Here is a 20,098-nt window from a genome sequence, read left to right as displayed (position 1 = left end):
GATTTTTCTCTACCCTGGTCATGCCCAAATGAAGAGTCTAGTGGACCATTAATCATTGGAATCCTGTTCCTTCTGCACTTCCAGGACACAAAACCAAAATGCATTATTCATTTTTAGTCAGTCGATAGACTTAAGCCACCACCTGCCCACAGAACAAATAAACCCCAATGGCTGTGTTTAAATCCAACTTTCCCTTTGCACCATTGCAAAATTGGACATTTGCAAAACAAATGAATGAGAAATCTCTGCTGAGTCAACAAATGAATTCAGATAAGAAGCAATATAGCATTGGATTGCTTTTGTACTAGCAGACATTGATTGGCTGGTTCCTGGATGCATAGCCACAGGCTGTTGTATGTTGGCTACAAAATGAAGCTATCTCATAGTTACTGGAAATGCTAAAAACAAAGGAAGACAGTGCAAGCCCTGTCAACAGACTAGCACCTGAGGGCTGTATGCATTCATATTTATATAATTCTGATCAGCTTAAGGGAGCTATTCACAAGCTAACCACATAGTTAGTGTATGATCTATAGTTGCACAATCTCTTTTCATGCAACATTTTTGTTCTCACAATAGCCCATGTTAAATTGTACCTTAGTTAAGAAGGTAGGAAATGTGACCAGGGAGGAAACCTGATAGTTACCATGCCTCCAGAGAGATTGTTCTTGTGAAGTCGTCCAACGAAACTAAAGAGTGGGAGATTTGAGGCAGACAAAAGGAAGGACTTCATGCAGTGCATTGTTTAAAGTATAGCATTCACTACCACAGGGGCATAGTAGGGGGGTGCTGCCAGGGCAATGGCCCTGGGCACATTTTTCTGCTGCTCATTCTGCCCTGCCAGACCTTCAGATACTTTGCGAGGCTGCGATCATATCAGCCTTGCAAAGCGGCTTGAGGCTGATGTCACTCCAGTGGCATTGGTGGTAATGGCTGGGCTGGCGCGGCAGACTCCATTCATCCTCTGGCTCCTGGTGTGCGAATGCGTGCCCTGAGCACCAGCAAACCATGCTGTGCCACTGCACTACCACAATAAGGTGATGGCCACTAGCACAGTCAGCTTTAAAAGGGGTTAGATAAATTCATGGAGAACCAGCCTGCTAATAACTACTGAACATATTGACTATATACTGCTTCCAGGATCAGAGGCATCCATGCCCCAGAACACAAGTTCCTGGGGAAATGACAGTGGGAAAGGACTCTTGCCTTCATGTCCTGTCTCAGGGTGTCCCCAGAGGCATTGAGTTGGTTACTGTGGGCATCAGTTGCTCGACTAGATAGATCTTTGGTCTGATCCAGCAGGACTCTTCTTATATCAATGAACATATGAAGCCATATGTCTATGAGACAGGAAAGGGGATGCTCAGATGCAGCGGCCAAATGTGGACCTTCTGTCTGGCCCTCGGGACTGAATGCTTTAGCTGAGATTCATGCATTGTAGCGGACTGGACTAGAAGACCCTTGGGGTCCCTTCCAACTCTACAGTTCTATGATAATAATAATAATAATTATTATTATTATTTATCATTTATACCCCGTCCATCTGACTGGGCTTCCCCAGCCACTCTGGGCGGCTTCCAACAAAATATTAAAATACCATAATGCATCAAACATTAAAAGCTTCCCTAAACAGGGCTGCCTTCAGATGTCTTCTAAAAGTCTGGTAGTTGACGTCTGGTGGGAGGGCGTTTCACAGGGCGGGCGCCACTACCGAGAAGGCCTTCTGCCTGGTTCCCTGTAACTTGACTTCTCACAGTGAAGGAACCGCCAGAAGGCCCTCAGAGCTGGACCTCAGTGTCCGGGCTGGATGATGGGGGTGGAGACGCTCCTTCAGATATACTGGACTGAGGCCGTTTAGGGCTTTAAAGGTCAGCACCAACACTTTGAATTGTGCTCGGAAACGTACTGGGAGCCAGTGTAGGTCTTTCAAGACCGGTGTTATGTGGTCTCGGCGGCCGCTCCCAGTCACCAGTCTAGCTGCCGAATTCTGGATTAGTTGTAGTTTCTGGGTCACCTTCAAAGGTAGCCCCACATAGAGCGCATTGCAGTAGTCCAAGCGGGAGATAACCAGAGCATGCACCACTCTGGCGAGGCAGTCTGTGGGCAGATAGGGTCTCAGCCTGCGGTGCAGATGGAGCTGGTAAACAGCTGCTCTGGACACATTCTATAACTTCATCAGGCCACACTGTTCACTGACATTGCCTTGTACCCTCCTTGGGCATTTTTGCTTGCTTGGAATGTATCGTTGGATGCTGCTGCTACTGCTGCTTTTTGTCTGGGGTGTGTGAGTGTGAGTGTCAAGAAACTAGCCACCTGTAAAAATCACATTTATTGCTTTGCTCACTCTTACCTCTGGCCCCACCCACCAGAACAAAATGTGGCCCTGTGGCTGAAAAATGTCCCTCACCCTCGGGTTTGAATTGTACCTTGAATTGCATCACAGAAAAAACAGTAAGGCTATTTTAAAGCTGGTGAGAGATGTTAGGGTTGACTTGTGTCAGTCGGCAGCATACCTGTTGCGTTTCAAACCAATTGAAATTTCTTCGTAATCCTGTTGTACAACACATTTCAGTAGTGTAAGCCGGATAGCATTAACCAAGATATCTCTGTCCGGGATGGGTGGGTGGTGTCACACCCAGCACATGAGTGAAAAAAAGTGGAAAGGTACTTTAGATTACAATCTGTGTGAGAAACGAGAGTTAGTCTCAGTGTGGAAGGTGTGGATTCCCCCCCCCCCCAAAAAAAGGGTGGCTAAAAAATGCATGCCCTCCCATCTCAAAAAAAGAAGTAAGTTTTAAAAAAGGAAGCAGAGAAAAGTTTGAACTCTTTTGCTTGTGATGGACACATTTTAAAAAGACAGTTCTGTTCAGAACAGTTTCTTGCACTTCACCCGAAAGGTAGGACAGAAGTCTGCCCACTGGATGTGCTCTGCAGTGGGGGAATAAGCCTGGCTCCCCCACCCCACCCATCCCTGCTTGGAAAGGGAAGTGAAACAATCAGATGTTTGTTGAGTGCTACAAAAAGTCTGGGAGGTTTTGCAATACCCTGATCACTTTGCTCACTCCCCACACACATTTTTGAGCACTCAGCATCTTTGCCCATCCCTAATCTGTGGTGTGATAGCAGTGTTGGTGTCTACACAGTATCAGAACTGGCCTGTTATCCTGTGTTTTATTTCTCAGTAAACCTTTTCATGGGATGGTGCTTCTGGAGCCCTTACAGATACAGACAGTGTGAAAGATTTTTTTGCAAATAACTGTTCAGAGTCTCTCTTGATATCTAGAGTTTCTGTAAGTGAGAAGGAAGGAGTCACACCCTCCTTCCTTGCGTTAAGCTGTATTTAGTATGACCAAGATCTGAACCTTTGCACCTTCTTTTTTAACAGAGGCTTCTCACCTCACGATGAGAAGTCTCTACGAAAACGATGAATGTGAAAACGCACAAACAATAGAACTATAACTTGTTTGGTTTTACAAGATAGGAAGCAAAGAACATCTAGAATGCCCCCCCCCCCAGTATTATTTATTTAACTGTGGCAGATTCTAATTGTGATGGGAATTTTTTTTCCAGTGACAAGATACCAGGAAATTGTCATTCCTTATATTGTTGGACAAAAGCCAAAGATATTATTACCAAATTGCAATTGAAATGAAAGGCAAAAAGCAGGCTAAGAGTCTGCTGTTCTCTTAGGCAGCCCATGGCAAAGTAAGTGATAAGCAGAGGGAAAGAAAACCAAACACATTGGACAGCTTCCTGTGGTCCAATGTTACATTCCTCCAAGGTCTGTTAAGGCCACTACTGAAGGGGGGGAATGGAACAGCTGGAATGGAGAACAAAGCAGTCAGCGGCACCCCGTGAAGGGAGGAAGGAGTGAGCTCTACAAAACAGCTGATAGGGCTAAATTCAGCTTGTTTTTCCCCCTGTTCAACAGTTCTTGTGCCATGGCAAATAAAGGATGGACACACAGATTTGCATCTCTGTTTGGTTTACAAGACTCATCGGGTTTGTTTTGTAAAGAGCTGTGGGAAAAGGTAGACATATCTTAATCACACTTTCCTTATGCCGACGGACCCCGTAGGGAGGGTTGCATTGTGACTCTCCCACTCCACCCCAGTTCTCTTAGCTTAAATACCACACTGCTTCTGCCAGGACATGAGCAATACAATGCACTCAGCTGGACATTTTTTCTCTCTTCAGTGCATAAAACAATTTTCAGCTTTGGATGCCTTGTCTTTCTAAAAAAAAAAAATCACTTCAGTTTGCTTGAACTTCTTTGGTGCTACTAAATGCAAGCAGCCGAGCATGGCTTTGGGGCATGTGTTATTTAAAAAATGGAGCCACTTTTTAAAAGAGAGGCAATGTTTATTAAACAAAATCAAGCTACATATCTAAATCTTCTACTGCCTCTTGCAACAGGTGATAGATGTTGCCAGGGTTACATTGTGCAAATGTATTTTGCAAATCTATAGGGCATCACCAAGGAATCAACATGCTTTTGTAACATTTGAAAGATCAGGTGAAAGTATAATCAAGTCAGTGTTGTGTACATCTGGTTATGTATATAAGATTGTTTATAGGAACAGGCCACTAATTGTTGGAAGACATCTGGTTCACAATATACGTAGTATAATATGTTTCCCTCCATATCTGAGCCACTGTTTAACCCTGAAAGAATGGGTGGAGTTTCACACCTGACCTTTCTCAAACAATTAAAATGCCCCTCTAAGGCACGCGTGTGCGCACACACACACACACACACACAGTTAAACTTGTTTGTCTATGCAAATAGTTTATTTTCCCTGTAAATACTGCTAAATGAGCTGTAAAGCAATGAAACTCTCCCAGCAAGCTGTAAGAGAATGTGGTTCTTGTTTTGTTTTGTTTAACGTGTTTGCTAGCTCATGTACTTGGCTCCATAAACACTTCCTACATGACTATGTGGCTGTCCCCCCCCGCCCCGATAATGGGGAGAAAATGTAAATGAAGAGGGGAAGAAGACTTAAGATAGCCCTCAATTCATGCTACATTTCTGCATTATTTTGATGCAGGAGGGGATATTACTGGGTGTATTTTATTTTGCAGATCATGTGGTATTGGAGATGTGGATAAAGAAAGCTTCTGCATGGTAAATTATCAAATCCCTTATGTGTTCCTTCCCACTGGTGACTTCATGATACATGAATGGTCAGGAGATAGTCAGGAATGAAATAGCCAATGTCTTCTTCCAGTCTTCTCCCAACCCAGATGAAGGGGTGACCTGGGATAGAAGATATAACTCTCACCTTAACTATGGCCTTTTCTCCCTTAATGATTAGCAGCCTTCATTTCTATTTCCAATTATCACTACACTTGGGGCTAACACTACGGTGGGGGCAAAACCTCATAGATAACCCTTGTCTCTGAGAAGCTCTGCTTCTACTGTATGCCAAGTGGACAGAGATGCTTTATGTACCACTAGTAGTCCTTGCTATATCTATGCTCTCCCATTTTTCTGCTGACACCGTAACAGCAAGTATTAGATAAAAGCGTGTTGGAGGTAATGTAATCAGTGCTATTTTTCTAGAAAAAGAGGTGCTGGAACTCTTCGTTCAAGATTTTTTTTATTCCCTGAGAGGTGCCAGAACAAAGTTCCAGTGATTTCTGGCTGGTGGGTGGGGGGTGGGGAAACCCTGAGTATAATATACAAATGTGGGTGTGATCCCAGCTGTTTGTTAATTATGCATAAAGTAAAAATGTTTAGGATTGAACTATATACTAATACTGACTTGGGTTTTCTTATGCACCACACACTTGAGAGAAGTACCAGCAGACTCGGAAGAACCTGAGATATGTGCAAGTGCAAAACAACAACAACATCAACAACACACCCCTAGATGAGGCAGAAACAAGATCCATAGAAGGAAAGTGGCAAGGGGTCAAGCGGAAGTGTGGATGATCCCTGAGTGGGGGTGGGACAGATAACTAGGTGGAGTAGTTGAACAGGAAGCCGGAGAAGCATAGATATACAAAGGGTAGAATGAACCATCTGATCACCCGGCTAGGTCACTTTCTGGTTCACATTTGAAAGCTGTTTTTCATGTTGCCAGAGACAGAACATAGCAATGTTCCTTTATATGAAGTTGTGGCACTGCTCCATCTATCTCAGTACTGTCTGCACTGACTGACAGTGGTTCACCAGGGTTTCAGACAGGCTTCTCTCTCAGCCCTACCTGGAGATGCTGAGGACAGAACCTTAGTTCAGGACTGAGGACTGAACCTGAGTTCTGCATGCAAAGCACCTCGCCTGAACCATGATCCTTCCTCAAGCATTATTAGGAGACCTCCTATTCCAGGCTTCCTCAACCTCAGCCCTCCAGATGTTTTGAGACTACAATTCCCATCATTCCTGACCACTGGTCCTGCTGGCTAGGGATCATGGTAGTTGTAGGCCAAAACCATCTGGAGGGCCGAGGTTGAGGAAGCCTGTCCTATTCCCTCCACAGAGCTGCAATTTTCAGAGTTCCCTGGGAAGAGGGATTGATTGTTAAGCTACTCTGATAATTGTAGCTCCTAATAATTCTGAACACCCTTTAAAAACTACAGCTCCCAGAATTCTTTGGGGGAAGCTGTGACCATTAAAAATGGTATAATGCTGCTTTAAATGTACAGTACAGATGGGGAAGATGGAATAGAACAGAGTGGTTGGAATCCTACCCTAAACAGAAGCTTTCCATGCTGCAATAGTTTGTTGCAGGGCACGACTGTTAAATATCTAATTGGCCGGCAATTTCCCCCATCCGTGTTTCTATGATCAAATTAGATTAGTGAAGTAGTTCTGCCTTCTTTTTAGAATGGGAGTTTTTGAGGAGCCAATTTGTTAACACAAAAAGGAAAGCACGTTCTGTTGCGCGTGCCTCTATCTCCCTTTCCCAGTGAAATGGTAATGATGCAGAAGAAGGAAGATGGAGGCAGTGAATAAAAGAAGAATGTGGGAGGCAAGTCATGGTTGCATTCCTACATTCTAGGGATACATAGGAGTCTCTCGTGTTCCTATCTGTCATAGTCCTTGCAGTGAAGAGGGAAATTTGGAGAAAGGCTACCAAATGATCATCAGCTAGAGCTATGGATGGAGGAGGAATTCCATTCAGTTCACATTTAAAAGTGAACGTACCTAATTCACAATTTCCAAAGCAATATGTGAACCAAACGAACCTAGCCTTCAAAATTCACACTCTTTGAATTTTGTAATGTTGTCATTCAGCCAATTAGCATACAAATGCATACATATAAAAATGCATTTATTAGTAAAAATAACAATAATGCATTATGCTAGGGAAAACTGCTTTGGAAAGAATGTGCATATTGTGTTATTCTTAGCTTAATAACTTTCAGAATCCAGGATGCCCATAAACATAAGATAACCTTGATTAACTATTTACAAATTGAGGAGTCCTGTTAAAGGAAGCCATAGCTTCTTTATTGCTGAATCAGTCTCCTGCTTAGAGGTCCCTTCCAGTCTCATCTGATTCACTTAAAGTGATAGCATCCTCACAAATACTAGGAGAAATGTGCACTAAAATGCTGTTGAATTTTCAGCAAATGGCTACAATCTTTTTAGGCCTAACCACTCATTATATTCATGATGTCATTAGCAATCACATAAGGATTTTTAAAACATGTGCAAGAGGGCTGGTTCAATTGTCTTCAGGAACGCAGCACTCCTGAAAATTTATTCCCCACCACCACCATCACGGTGCAGCAATTAGCATTAAGGGCAAAGGATCTCAATGGCACCAATGGAATATTTCCCCCTAATGCTAACTTGTTGGGGTGTGTGGTTTAACTGATCTCACAGCTGGGAAAGGAAGACTATTATTATACCATCCCATGCTCTGCATTCCTGTGGGCAATTCCCCACCCACCCAGCTCCTATGCCTAGTATTAAGTTGTTGTTTTCTTAAAGTACATTAACAATGCGATTAGCAACTGTGTTGTATAACTTGTAACTTGGAAAAGACTCTGATGTTGGGAAAGCTTGAGGGCATAAGGAGAAGGGGATGACAGAGGACAAGATGGTTGTACAGTGTTCTTGAAGCTACCAACATGAGTCTGACGAAACTGCAGGAGGCAGTGGAAGACAGGAGTGCCTGGCTTGCTCTGGTCCATGGGGTCAAGAAGAGTCGGATACGACTAAACAACAGCAACTTGTAGTCAGGTCCTTTTTAAAAAAGCAACAGACGTGATAGAGGTTTATATGGACAGAATGGGGAAAGTGGAGTTTTCCTCCCAGTAGGAAGAGAGAGGGCGAGTTGAAGTCACTGTTGGACAAATAGTATGAGTATTTGGGCAATTCTCACATGGCCTCCTCAAGGTAACAACACAAGTTGGGGGCATGTTGAAGCTACAGCAGGGCTTCTGTCTGTTTAAGAGCTCTGGAATGGTATGGTGTTTCAACAAATGCAGTCTCCACCAGGGTGTGGAGAACTATACTTGCCTACCTCAGTTTATAGCAGGACTAGCTGTGCTGTGGTTTTCCAGAAGGTGCTGGTCTTCATCCTGTCATCTCTGAAACATTAGCCAGGCTGTCTAGGGCTGATGAGAGCTGGAGTCTGACAAAAATATGGAGAATTACACATTCACCACCTGAGGTTTATGGGGAAAGAAACCTGATTTATTTATTTTTAATCTATCTACATCATCATCATCATTTGCATTTATAGTCCACCTTTCTTCCAAGGAGCATAAGGTGGCATACAGAGTTATCCCCATCTCCACCGTATCCTCACAAACAACCCTGTGAGGTATGTTGGGCTGATATCTGTGTTTGATAGTCGCCTATTTAATTTAGTGGAGTGAAGCTTAAATGCTTGAGGAAGCTCCTTTGGGAGGAAGAAAGGGGTATAAATTCAGTAAATAAAGTTACTTAAATACCTGGTCCTATCACTTTTCAACATAGGACCAGTTATTTATTTAACTTTACTCATTGAATTTACACCTCTCTCTTCCTCCCAAAGGGGCCTGCTTGACACCCAAATGACAATGAACATATTAAACGGCCTGATTTGACCAGCCAGCCCTTTATTGCCTACTTTGACTGGCAGTGACTTTCCGCTATCCCAGGCCTTTTTCATCACCTGTTACTTTTTAGTTAGAGATGCCCAGAGGTTGAAATGGAACCCTTCTGCCGAGGAAAGAGGCTCACCCATTGGCCTCTGTGGGAATGCTTTCATTCCACCTGCCACAATCTCTCAATTCCTCAGATCCCATTCACTTGTCCTCTGTTTCCCCAATACTTTTGCTTCCTTTACTGCCCTATCATTTTTTAAAAAACAAAACCAGTCTGCAGCTTTTCTTTTCTCTTTTGACCTGGAAGGGAGCAACTTAACTGGCTTTCCTTTAACTTACTCTTGCTTTGGAAACCAGTGGCTACGTTCTTAATACACTGTCTTTTAGCCATCGGAATCTGATTAACACTAATGAGACTTATGCAGTTAAAAATGTACTGCCTCAGCCTGCAAATGTGACCCCTGGGCGCTATCTCTGACTTCATAAGCGCCTGCTATTTTGAGAGAAAGGGTCAGCAGTTCTTTCTCTGATATGACCATTGAAATTCAACTCCTGCTCTAGAATGGTACGCCAAAACCCAGGCAATCAGATTATGATATACCGTATTTTTCGCTCTATAGGACGCACCAGACCATAGGACGCACCAGACCATAGGAGGGGGATCTCCCCCTCTCTGCTCAGCGCCCCTTCAGCGAAGCGGCAGGAGCAACGAAGCCCCTTCCATTTCTCCTGCTTCGCAGAAGGGGCGCTGCGCAGAGAGGGAAAACTGTGCAGCGCCTCTCCAGCGAAGCGAAACCTGGAGAGCAAGAGGTATCGGTGTGCACCGACCCCTCTCGCTCTCCAGGCACTCTCCAGAGTTCGCGCTGCACTCCGGGGGCTTCAGGCAGCTTCAGCGAAAGCAACGCGAAGCCTCCAGAGCACGGGGGGAACTCTCCCTCTGTGCTTCAGAGGCTTCACGTTGCTATCCCTGAAGCCAAGGAGCCCACATTCGCTCCATAGGACGCACACACATTTCCCCTTAATTTTTGGAGGGGAAAAAGTGCGTCCTATAGAGCGAAAAATACGGTACACTGAGTGTCCACTCCAGAAGTGAGTCCCATTGTGTTCAGTGAGACTTACTTCCTTTTAGAAGTTTTTTGGGCTTACAGCCACAGCCCATTGAGGGTAAAAACAATGGCACTGTTCAGACAATCGTTCCTGGTTCTGTAAACCATCATAAACCTCGTCAGTCCTCCCCTCCTGCAATTCTACACCAGCTTCAGTGTGATGATTCTGGTTTATATTAAACCACGGCTTCCCCATTACGTCCAAACATCCCAGCTTATTTTCCTGGTTTGTTAACTAGCATTAAGCCAGAATTCCCTGGGTCAAATGTCAAGTGGAACTCTGGCTTACTACAAGCCAGGCTGTTTGTATTGAAGCTAGTATACAACGGATGGGGGCATGCACAACCCCACTGGAGGAATTCACTTTTTCAGTTCCATTCCCTTTTCTGAGAAGCAGATTTCAACTGAATCTGAAATCTGGTGTGCTACACTCACATGTCAATTCGTACGCTCCAGATGTTTTTGTGCATGTGTGTTTGTTTTGCTTGTGGTTTACTGTAATTGCATCATACATTTTGTAGTTTGGAGCCTCCCTAAAAATTTATTACAAATGTGTGCCTTACTCACAGTTTTGCTGCACCAAGGGTTAATATATTATAGGAGTGAAAGTGGTTTGGGTTAAGTTCATCAAACAGCTACATATATATTGTGATAATGCATGACACTTATTCATAAAATAATAAATATAAATATATATATATATATATATTTTAACACGGCAACCAGAATTTGATTTAAAATAATAATAATAATGATGATGGAATCAAGTCTATAGCAAACAGACCATTTTCACCTTTGTTGCTAAAATACGGTGAAACGACTATAAAAGTCCAGTGTTAGTATTAATTGTATTTAAGTTTTCTCATTGGGCCATAATCCTCAATACAGAAATTAGAAATCATATACCACTGAAATAAAAAAGACCAAATTCCATAAAATGACTTGGGATTGTGGTAAGATATTGTTTTGATCTTTTATTTAAGTGTAACCTTCAGCATCCATTTCTCCAAAAAGGCAAACTTAGAGATGTGCAGAATATTGATTTTCTTAGCTTTTCCAGATTGTATCATTTTGAATATAAACAGGTTGAAAAAAAAGGCTGAATTCAAAACTGAAATGGAAATTTTCACTTTGGATCCAAATTTCCTTTGAAAACCCTTTCACAAAAGGTTGGACCCCAAAATTGCAGAAATCTATAATAACCTTGAACTTCCAAAAGTTACTCTGCTGCTTAATCTAGCCCCCAAAACTTAATCTGTGCCAAGACACCAGTAAGTTCTTTCCTATGAAACATGTTGGAGCCTCTATTTGAAGATCTTTTATTGATGAATGGAGAATTTCAGGTCAGCAAAGATTGCCAGAGAAACTCCAGTGTGAAACTGCTGAACTAGGGCAGTGAACACACCATACATTAAAAAATACATTTAAAGCATATGATTTCCCCCAAGCAATCCTGGAAACTGGAAGTGAAAGATAGTTCTAATTAAAATATTCCCCAAATGCATTTTCCTCTCATTCCTCCTTCTAGGTTTTCCTCCTTACTGTGTCTTGGCTATAGGATGAAAATTAATCACAGTAGAAAAATGATGTACCAATGGCAAAGGTAAAAAATGTAAAGGTAAATGACTTCTGGACAGTTAAGTCCAGTTAAAAGCAACTATGGGGTGTGGCACTCATCTCGCTGCAGGCCGAGGGAGCTGGCATTTGTCCACAGACAGCTTTCCGGGTCATGTGGCCAGCATGACTAAACCGTTTCTATCGCAACAGAACACCATGATGGAAACCAGAGCTCACGGAAACGCCGTTTACCTTCCCACCACAGCAGTACCTATTTATCTACTTGCATTGGTCGGCTTTCGAACTGCTAGGTTGGCAGGATCTGGGAGAGAGCAACAGGAGCTCACCCTGTTGCACAGATTCGAACCACCGACCTTCTGATCGGCAAGGCTCAGTGGTTTAGACCATAGTGCCACCTGCGTCCCTTTTACCAATGGCGAACACACACACACACACACACACACACACACACACACACACTGTACTGGCTCCCCGTTTGTGCAGTGCTCTCCCCAGGGAGGTTTGGCTGGCGCTTTCATTAAACCCCCGGTTACGTAACATCCCCATTTCAAGGCACCGCACACATCAGTGAAATCATATACAATTGAAAAAGTTCGCAAACACCCTGTTGTGCCCCTGCCCCACTTCTGCCCTGCCCTGTTCCTTGCATTTATTTATTTTTTACTTTTTTGGTCACTTCTGGGTTCGGTTTGATGCGCGTATGGAGAATTGAAGGGTTAGTTCAATCAATGTATGGTCTCCTTTTTGTCTTGCTACTACTCTTGCCTGACTGCCTCTTCTTACCACCAGCACACAGCATTTCCTCCTTTGGGCTCTGCACAAGATTCCCCCTCCCCTCCCTGAGTCACCTTTTCCCATTTCTGTTTTCCTCTCCTCCTCCATTCGCTGCATCTTCTCTCCTTCCTTCTTCAGGCCTTTATTTTCATCACATAGCCTCTTTCGAGATCCTCGCATCATAGCCCATTTCCTAATCTCAGTTCTGTAGCCAGGGTGAAGACAGTGACTCACCAGGAGGACTGGTTGTCAGGGTGGTCATTTATGCATCACAGATAGAAAGGAAATGCATGGAGGGGGAGGAAGGGGACAAAAGGTCGCATCCAATGTTAGTCCTACTCAAAGTAGGCCCATAAAAAATAATGGGCATGACTGAACGTAGGGTCATTAATTTAATGGGTTTATTCTGAGCACAACTTAGTTGGCTACACCACAAATATTTGCATATGCTAATTTATATGTTGTTGTTTAGTCATTTAGTCGTGTCCGACTCTTCGTGACCCCATGGACCAGAGCATGCCAGGCACTCCTGTCTTCCACTGCCTCCCGCAGTTTGGTCAAACTCATGTTAGTAGCTTCAAGAACACTGTCCAACCATCTCGTCCTCTGTCGTCCCTTTTATATTTATATGTACAGATCCACATTTAGACATTATTGCTATCATTTCAATGGAAATACAATACATCTCTCCATACTGGTGGAAGACTGATCCTTGGGCCTACTCAGTCTGATTGGCAGCTTCAAGGCCCCTTCTCTCCCTTTTTATGCCTGTATTCTTTAAACTGGACTTAGACTAGGCAATCCTTCATAGAGATATCCCCTTTAGATAGTCCTCTGTAAAGTGGAACACATAGCCAGCTGACTGGTTGACCCCTCCAACTAAGAATAAAACAAACAAACAATTATAAGACGACTTCTATTTAAAGAATGGAAACTTGTTATAAGCGTGGGGAGAAAAATCTGCGCCTATGTGTTTTAAAACAGTAATGGCTGGTTTTTCCTCAAAATATTATATTCAATCATTAATTCATTCTATTTTCAATTTGCTTTCCAGCCAGTTGGCTCCAAGAGTGGATTATACTAATAAAATAATCAGATTAAAATGCAATAAAACCGTATTTAAAATTGCATTTAAAATCCATCAGCTGAAACCATCAAGAACAATAGAAAGGCACAATTGTAGCTACCAGAAGCAAAGAGGAGCAGTTCCAATTGAGCATTCATTGATAGACCCATGTGTGCTGGGATAAGCTATAAAAGTGTTGTGTAATGGAAGGGAGCTTCCCCCTCCATCCCTTTCTATGGACATGCCCATATGAGAGCTATGTATTGCTGAGAATCCACTATTTTCTCATTTGACTTCCTAATGCGCTGAAGTGCGCATTTGCTTCAGCCTTTGTTTCAGCTGCAAATATGCTGCTTACTGATCACACTTGTAAGCATTCCCTTCTTTTGACATATTCCACATTGCGTTCATCTTATCCCACCTGCCAATTAGTCAAGTCAAGTCAAATAACCTTTATTGGCATCACATAAGAACATTCAGAATACATTCAGAATAGATAGGCCAGTGCGATCTCGTCACCACCCCAGCAGCGCAGTCACCCGCCAACAGGCAGAAGAGGCAAGCAATCCATCTTATTTCTGCAGGTTTCCTGCTAGGGCAAGATGTGAGGGCGATCTGGCTGTGACATCTATCACCCCATTGATCGCCTGGGTTGATTCGGCTGATCGGGCTGGCTAGGCGGGTGTCCCCTTCCTCCCTCACCGTTCCATGTGCGTCCCTCCCGAAGTTGTGCGCTCGGTGGAAGAGGACGACCATCCCAGACAGAAGGAGTGTACCGTTCTTCGGTCAAGGGTATACGATAGCTGCGCTCCCCTGCTAGAACCTCCAAACAAGCCAATTAGTTAAACTCACGCCTTCCATTAGATTCATAACTAGGCATGCATAACAGCTAGCCACAGTTGTGTGTCTGTTGTGCTCAGTTTTGTTGTTGGGTTTTTCCACATGCATACTTTTCTGGAAATCCAGAAAAGAACATATCTGAAAAACCTTAGCATGCATACAAATCATGAACAAAACCTTTCATAAGAGCACCAAAGGGAAGAGAGAAAATGTGTGAGAGAGCACTGTTCCTAGATTTGGAAGCGTGAGGTTCAATAAAAGAAAGGGGAAATGATTTTTTAAGACGCAGTGGCGGAGGAAGGGGGGGTACGGGCCGACCCTAGTGTCATTACTGAGGGGGTGACAAAATGACAAAATATGAGGTTGTTTTTTTAAAAAAAATGGGCTCATGAAACTTTTTAGTTCAGTCAACAAAAAATGTGCCAGCATTTTAGTGCAATTTTCTCCCTATCAGCACACCTTTGTATACAGTTTTGATGAATGTAAGGTACTCATAGTAAAGGTAAAGGTACCCCTGCCCATACGGGCCAGTCGTGTCCGACTCTAGGGTTGTGCGCCCATCTCACTTAAGAGGCTGGGGGCCAGCGCTGTCCGGAGACACGTCCGGGTCACGTGGCCAGCGTGACGAAGCTGCTCTGGCGAGCCAGCACCGGCGCAGCACACGGAAACGCCGTTTACCTTCCCGCTATAAAGCGGTACCTATTTATCTACTTGCACTTAGGAGTGCTTTCGAACTGCTAGGTGGGCAGGAGCTGGGACCGAAGGACGGGAGCTCACCCCGCTGCGGGGATTCAAACCGCCGACCATACGATCGGCAAGCCCTAGGCACTGAGGTTTTACCCACAGCGCCACCCGCTATGTACTCATAGTTGTAAGCAATAACTCCGTATAGTATGCGTTTTTGTATCATATGGTATTTTCCCATTTTTCTTTTTTATATATACATACTTCCCCCTAAAATGTTCATTTCTTGTAAACACTGGTTGGTTGGAAAACTGCATTCAATTCAGATAAGTACAAATTTTGAACAATGGTTGTGTTTTGGTTCTCATGTTTTGATAGATTTGATAGATACAGGTTTGAACTGAATCACATTTCTCCCCCATCCCTAGTCCTTGAGGAATTAGATCTTTGTGAATTCTGGTACAAAATGACCACATCTGTATTTCCAGTGGGAATATTGGAATCAAGCTATTCTCCAAGACTGGATCTCCATTGATCTGCTAAACGTTATTCAATTGAATGTTCTACAGTGGTACCTCGGGTTACATATGCTTCAGGTTACATGCGCTTCAGGTTACAGACTCCGCTAACCCAGAAATAGTGCTTCAGGTTAAGAACCTTGCTTCAGGATGAGAACAGAAATCGTGCTCTGGCAGCGCGGCAGCAGCAGGAGGCCCCATTAGCTAAAGTGGTGCTTCAGGTTAAGAACAGTTTCAGGTTAAGTACGGACCTCCGGAACCAATTAAGTACTTAACCCGAGGTACCACTGCATAAGGTTCAATGGCAATTTCCCTTTGTCTGTGACTTGCTGCTCTGCAGCATCCTCTGGTGTCACATTTTAACGTTATAAACGAGTGTAGATCTGCCCCAAATCTCAGCTTCACAAATGGTACTGAAGAATTAAACATGTTTGCAGCCATTAAACTGTCCTAAGGCTTCTGCAGTTTGTTTCAATGACATTTCAAGCACAACCCAAGCTGTTATGAATAAGTGCCACTTATACTTTGTACCCTGTGTGTGCCAAGACAAATTGTAAAAGTATTCTGTGCTTCTGTTCCACATAATTATTATTTGCTTGTTCCAGTGGTTTCCTATTCCTATATTCCTTTTAGTATCTCAGCTACACTGTGGGCTAGGATAGGCTATTAATGCCTTGAAAGGTCTGCCATTGAGCTTCATAACTGATTGGGAAATGTCTTATAGGTGCATTTTAATTGAACAAATTTCTGCACTATCTCCAAGTTTTTGCAGATTCACTAAGAATGGTTTTTTTTAAAAAAAAGGTTCTCAAAATAAGATAAAAGCTATCCAAAAATGGGAATTGATTTTTAAAAAAGTAAAATAATTTAGAACAAGCAACAATACAACCCCTATTTTTTCAGATTAATTTGCCAATTAAAAGGGGGGCATTGCTCTGCTACATATATCACCAGCTTTGGGATGATAATAATAATAATAATAATAATAATAATAATAATAATAATAATTTATTTATTTATTTATTTATACCCGCCCACTCTACGCGGCTCCCAACAGAATAAAAAAGCAATAAAATATCAAACATTAAAAACTTCCCTAAACAGGGCTGCCTTCAGATGTCTTCTAAGTCAGATAGTTGTTTATTTCCTTGATGTCTGATGGGAGAGCGTTCCACAGGGCAGGAGCCGTTACTGAGAAGGCCCTCTGCCTGGTTCCCTGTAGCTTCACTTCTCGCAGTGAGGGAACCGAATAACAGAATTGTAGAGTTGGAAGGGACCCCGAGGATCATCTAGACGAACCCCCTGCAATTCAGGAATGTCAACTAGACCATGCATGACAGATGGCTACCCAACCTCTGGTTACAAACCTCCAAAGAAGGAGTGTCCACAACCTTCCAAGGGAGTCTGTTCCATTGTCAAACAGCTCTTACTGTCAGAAAGGGCTTCTCGGTTTAGTTAGTCAGAATCTCCTTTTTTTGTAACTTGAAGAGATTGGTTTGGGTCCTACCCTCTGGGTGGTGCTCTGGTCTAAACCACTGAGCCTCTTGGGCTTGCTGATCTGAGGGTCGACGGTTCGAATCTGTACGACAGGGTGAGCTCCCATTGCTCTGTCCCAGCTCCTGCCAACCTAGCAGTTCAAAAGCACGCCAGTGCAAGTAGATAAACAGGTACCACTGTGGTGGGAAGGTAAAAGGCGTTTTCATGCGCTCTGGTTTCCGTCATGGTGTCCCATTGTGCCAGAAGTGGTTTAGTCCTACTGGCCACATGACCAGGAAAGCGGTCTGTGGACAAATGCTGGCTCCCTCGGCCTGAAGTGAGTTGAGCACCACACCCCATAATCACCTTTGACTGGACTTAACCACCCAGGGGTCCTTTACCTTTTTTTTTACCTTACCCTCCAGAGCATTAGAAAACAAGCTTGCTCCATCCGATGTGACAGCCCTTTATATATTTGAAGACTACTTTTCAGTGTGAATATATTGGGTATTTTTCCTTGACCCATTGGTGAGCCTTATGCTCCCTTATATTGGGATGTGTGTTAAGTGAACTGTTAATTGTTGCCTTTTTTCTATGTTCTATTACAATTATTATACATTTCATTATGTATCATTATTGTATTCCTGTATTTAGACTTCTTTATGTGAATTGCTTTCAGCACAGATGCATTTGTGGAAAACATGATATGCAAATAATTTGGCTGTAACTATGATACACATCTGTATCAAGAGATGATTGTTTACATTATTAGTAATTGCAGCTGAAAATGCAATTGTACATCAAAAGAATCTTTCCCCCCCTCAAAGACGTTGCTTTTTTTGGATTACTAAAGCTGTCTTTTTATTGTCACAGGCTGGAACTAATGGATACATGGCTCCTGAAATCCTAAATGAAGAGAATTACACCTACTCAGTGGACTGGTTTGCTATGGGGTGTAGTATTTATGAGATGGTTGCTGGTCGAACTCCATTCAAGGATTTCAAAGAGAAAGTTGATAAAAGTGAAGTTAAAAGAAGAACCATAGAAGATGAGGTGAAGTTTGAGCACGCTAACTTTGATGAGCAAACAAAAGATATCTGTAAAGCGTTCTTGGCAAAGAAACCAGCAGATCGTTTGGGAACCAGGTACGATTCTATTTACCTTGATTGAAAAAAGAAGTTAAGGAGTAATGCCATCCATTCATTTTAGGCAAATGAGGTTCATAGGTTCTACAGAGTTTTCTAAGACTGTTTACGCTGGAAAGGTCCATATGTGTCTCATTGTTAATGTTGGCCAGAAAGCAGAACGGAGCTATCATAAATTGGATGTACATTTTACCCTATGTAAGTTTTGTGTTCTCTTATAGCAGAGCAGACACGGGAAAACTGACTTCATGTATCAAAATGCTTTAAATGTTTCGTTTAAGGGTGGCTATCCTATTGGCGTTCAATACCTGGAATTTAGTAACCATAAGTGGACTGAAAGGAAAACACTCAGCTTTAACTGGGCAGGGATATTATCTCAAGTCTGAAGTTCTTCTCTGATGGTTGTGGTCACATACATTTCAAGCACATTTAAGGCACACGTAGAATGCCAGCAACTGTAATTTATTACAGGGAAGCCATGTCTGCTAAATGCACTTTAAACCTTGGTGTGGGTGTGGCCGGGTGACTTTTAAAGAACAGGGAGAAAAAAATACTTTCCATAATTGTTTTCCTCCAAAGGCATAGTACGGAATGCATTCTGCTTTGCTTTTTTAATGAACTTCCAATTCATGGCCAGCGCATTGAAATACAGTTTCCTGATTCTGTCTTTTTCCTTTGTTCCCTTGTGCGCAGGTGATGTCCAGTAATGACACAACAATAAGGGCTGTACTTTGGTTGTAAAATACGGCCTATGTAAATTACAGCGCACAATCCTTAATCTACCCCCATCAATAATATTATTACAGGCCACCCCAATCCGTGCTGAGCCGTGCACAGGGTTCCAGGGGGCTTGGCCCTCAGCCAGTGTCTGTGCTCCTTTGTAGAATTGAAGATGTGGCAGAGGCTGTTGTGCCTTTAAGAAATATGATTTGTCCACATATCTACACCTGGATTTAGATGGAGGAAGTCTACTTCCTACAGCATGGTCATCTCAAGAGGGTCTTGTTCCCCACAGCAGGGCAGCACTGGAGTTCAAGGCATCTCTCCCAGCCTGCCTTCAACCAACCAGCCAAGATTGCTCTGCCCTTTTTTTCAGGTGCCAAACTCTTCCTGTGACATCACACCCAGTTACCTTGGCAACCTTCCAGATCTCCTGTCTCTGTTCACACCTCATGGCAGGGGAGCTCTCTTGCATTGCAAATGTCCCCCAATGGCCCTGTATTTATTTCTTAATGACCTTAGCTGGGCCAGGTATTCTTGCATAGGTTAGCCCAGAAATCCCTCTGCAGCTTGTATTTCCCCTTCATATCCCAAATAATCAAAATCCTACCATTTATTAATGTTTAGGGTTTGGCGTGGTTCCCCACTGAGCCTCTTCGGCTTGCTGATCAGAAGGTTGGCAGATCAAATCCCCGCAATGGGGTGAGCTCCCGTTGCTCTGTCCCAGCTTCTGCCCATCTAGCAGTTCAAAAGCATACCAGTGCAAGTACATAAATAGGTACTGCTGTGGCAGGAAGGTAAACGCCATTTCCATGTGCACTGTCTTCTGTCACAGTGTCCCCTTGTGCCAGAAGTGGTTTAGTCCTGCTGGCCACATGACTCGGAAAGATGTCTGTGGACAAACACCGGCTCCCTCAGCCTGAAAGCGAGATGAGCGCTGCACCCCATAGTCAAATTTGACTGGACTTAACAGTCCAGAGGTCCTTTACCTTTTTATCTTAAGCAAAATCCTACCATTTATTAATGTTGGGGGGGAGGTCCCCCCAAAACCTATAACACCACCCCTTTTTAGAGAAAGGTTCATATTTCCATAGATGTGCAAAAGAAATAACAGAAAAGTAGCTAACAACATTTAGAACAATACAT

At 43.2% G+C, this 20,098-nt stretch overlaps 1 protein-coding gene and 1 long non-coding RNA gene across 4 annotated transcripts in view; one reads left to right on the top strand and one right to left on the bottom strand.

Moving 5' to 3' along the window:
- Positions 1-20,098, top strand: part of GRK7 (G protein-coupled receptor kinase 7) — a 45,149-nt gene that overhangs the window by 15,815 nt on the left and 9,236 nt on the right. The window contains exon 4 of the mRNA XM_081008055.1: positions 17,961-18,232. Within this exon, the coding sequence (XP_080864181.1) occupies positions 17,961-18,232 (272 nt within the window). The remainder of the gene's footprint in view (positions 1-17,960; positions 18,233-20,098) is intronic.
- On the bottom strand, positions 2,284-12,806 carry LOC308478545. Of its 3 annotated transcripts, XR_013987135.1 has the most exons (4): positions 12,578-12,806; positions 8,470-8,588; positions 4,133-4,231; positions 2,284-2,606 (listed from the first exon to the last, which is right to left on the bottom strand). It is a non-coding gene; the product is annotated as an uncharacterized lncRNA (long non-coding RNA). The 3 variants fall into 3 exon arrangements; XR_013987136.1 differs by lacking the exon at positions 2,284-2,606 and having other exon boundaries at positions 2,615-4,231; XR_013987137.1 differs by lacking the exon at positions 2,284-2,606 and having other exon boundaries at positions 2,615-4,235; positions 8,478-8,588.

Source organism: Podarcis pityusensis (genome assembly GCF_964106645.2).
Source record: "Podarcis pityusensis genome assembly, chromosome: 5".
NCBI classification, from domain to species: Eukaryota; Metazoa; Chordata; class Lepidosauria; order Squamata; family Lacertidae; genus Podarcis; species Podarcis pityusensis.
This window is presented reverse-complemented; position numbering and strand designations above follow the sequence as displayed.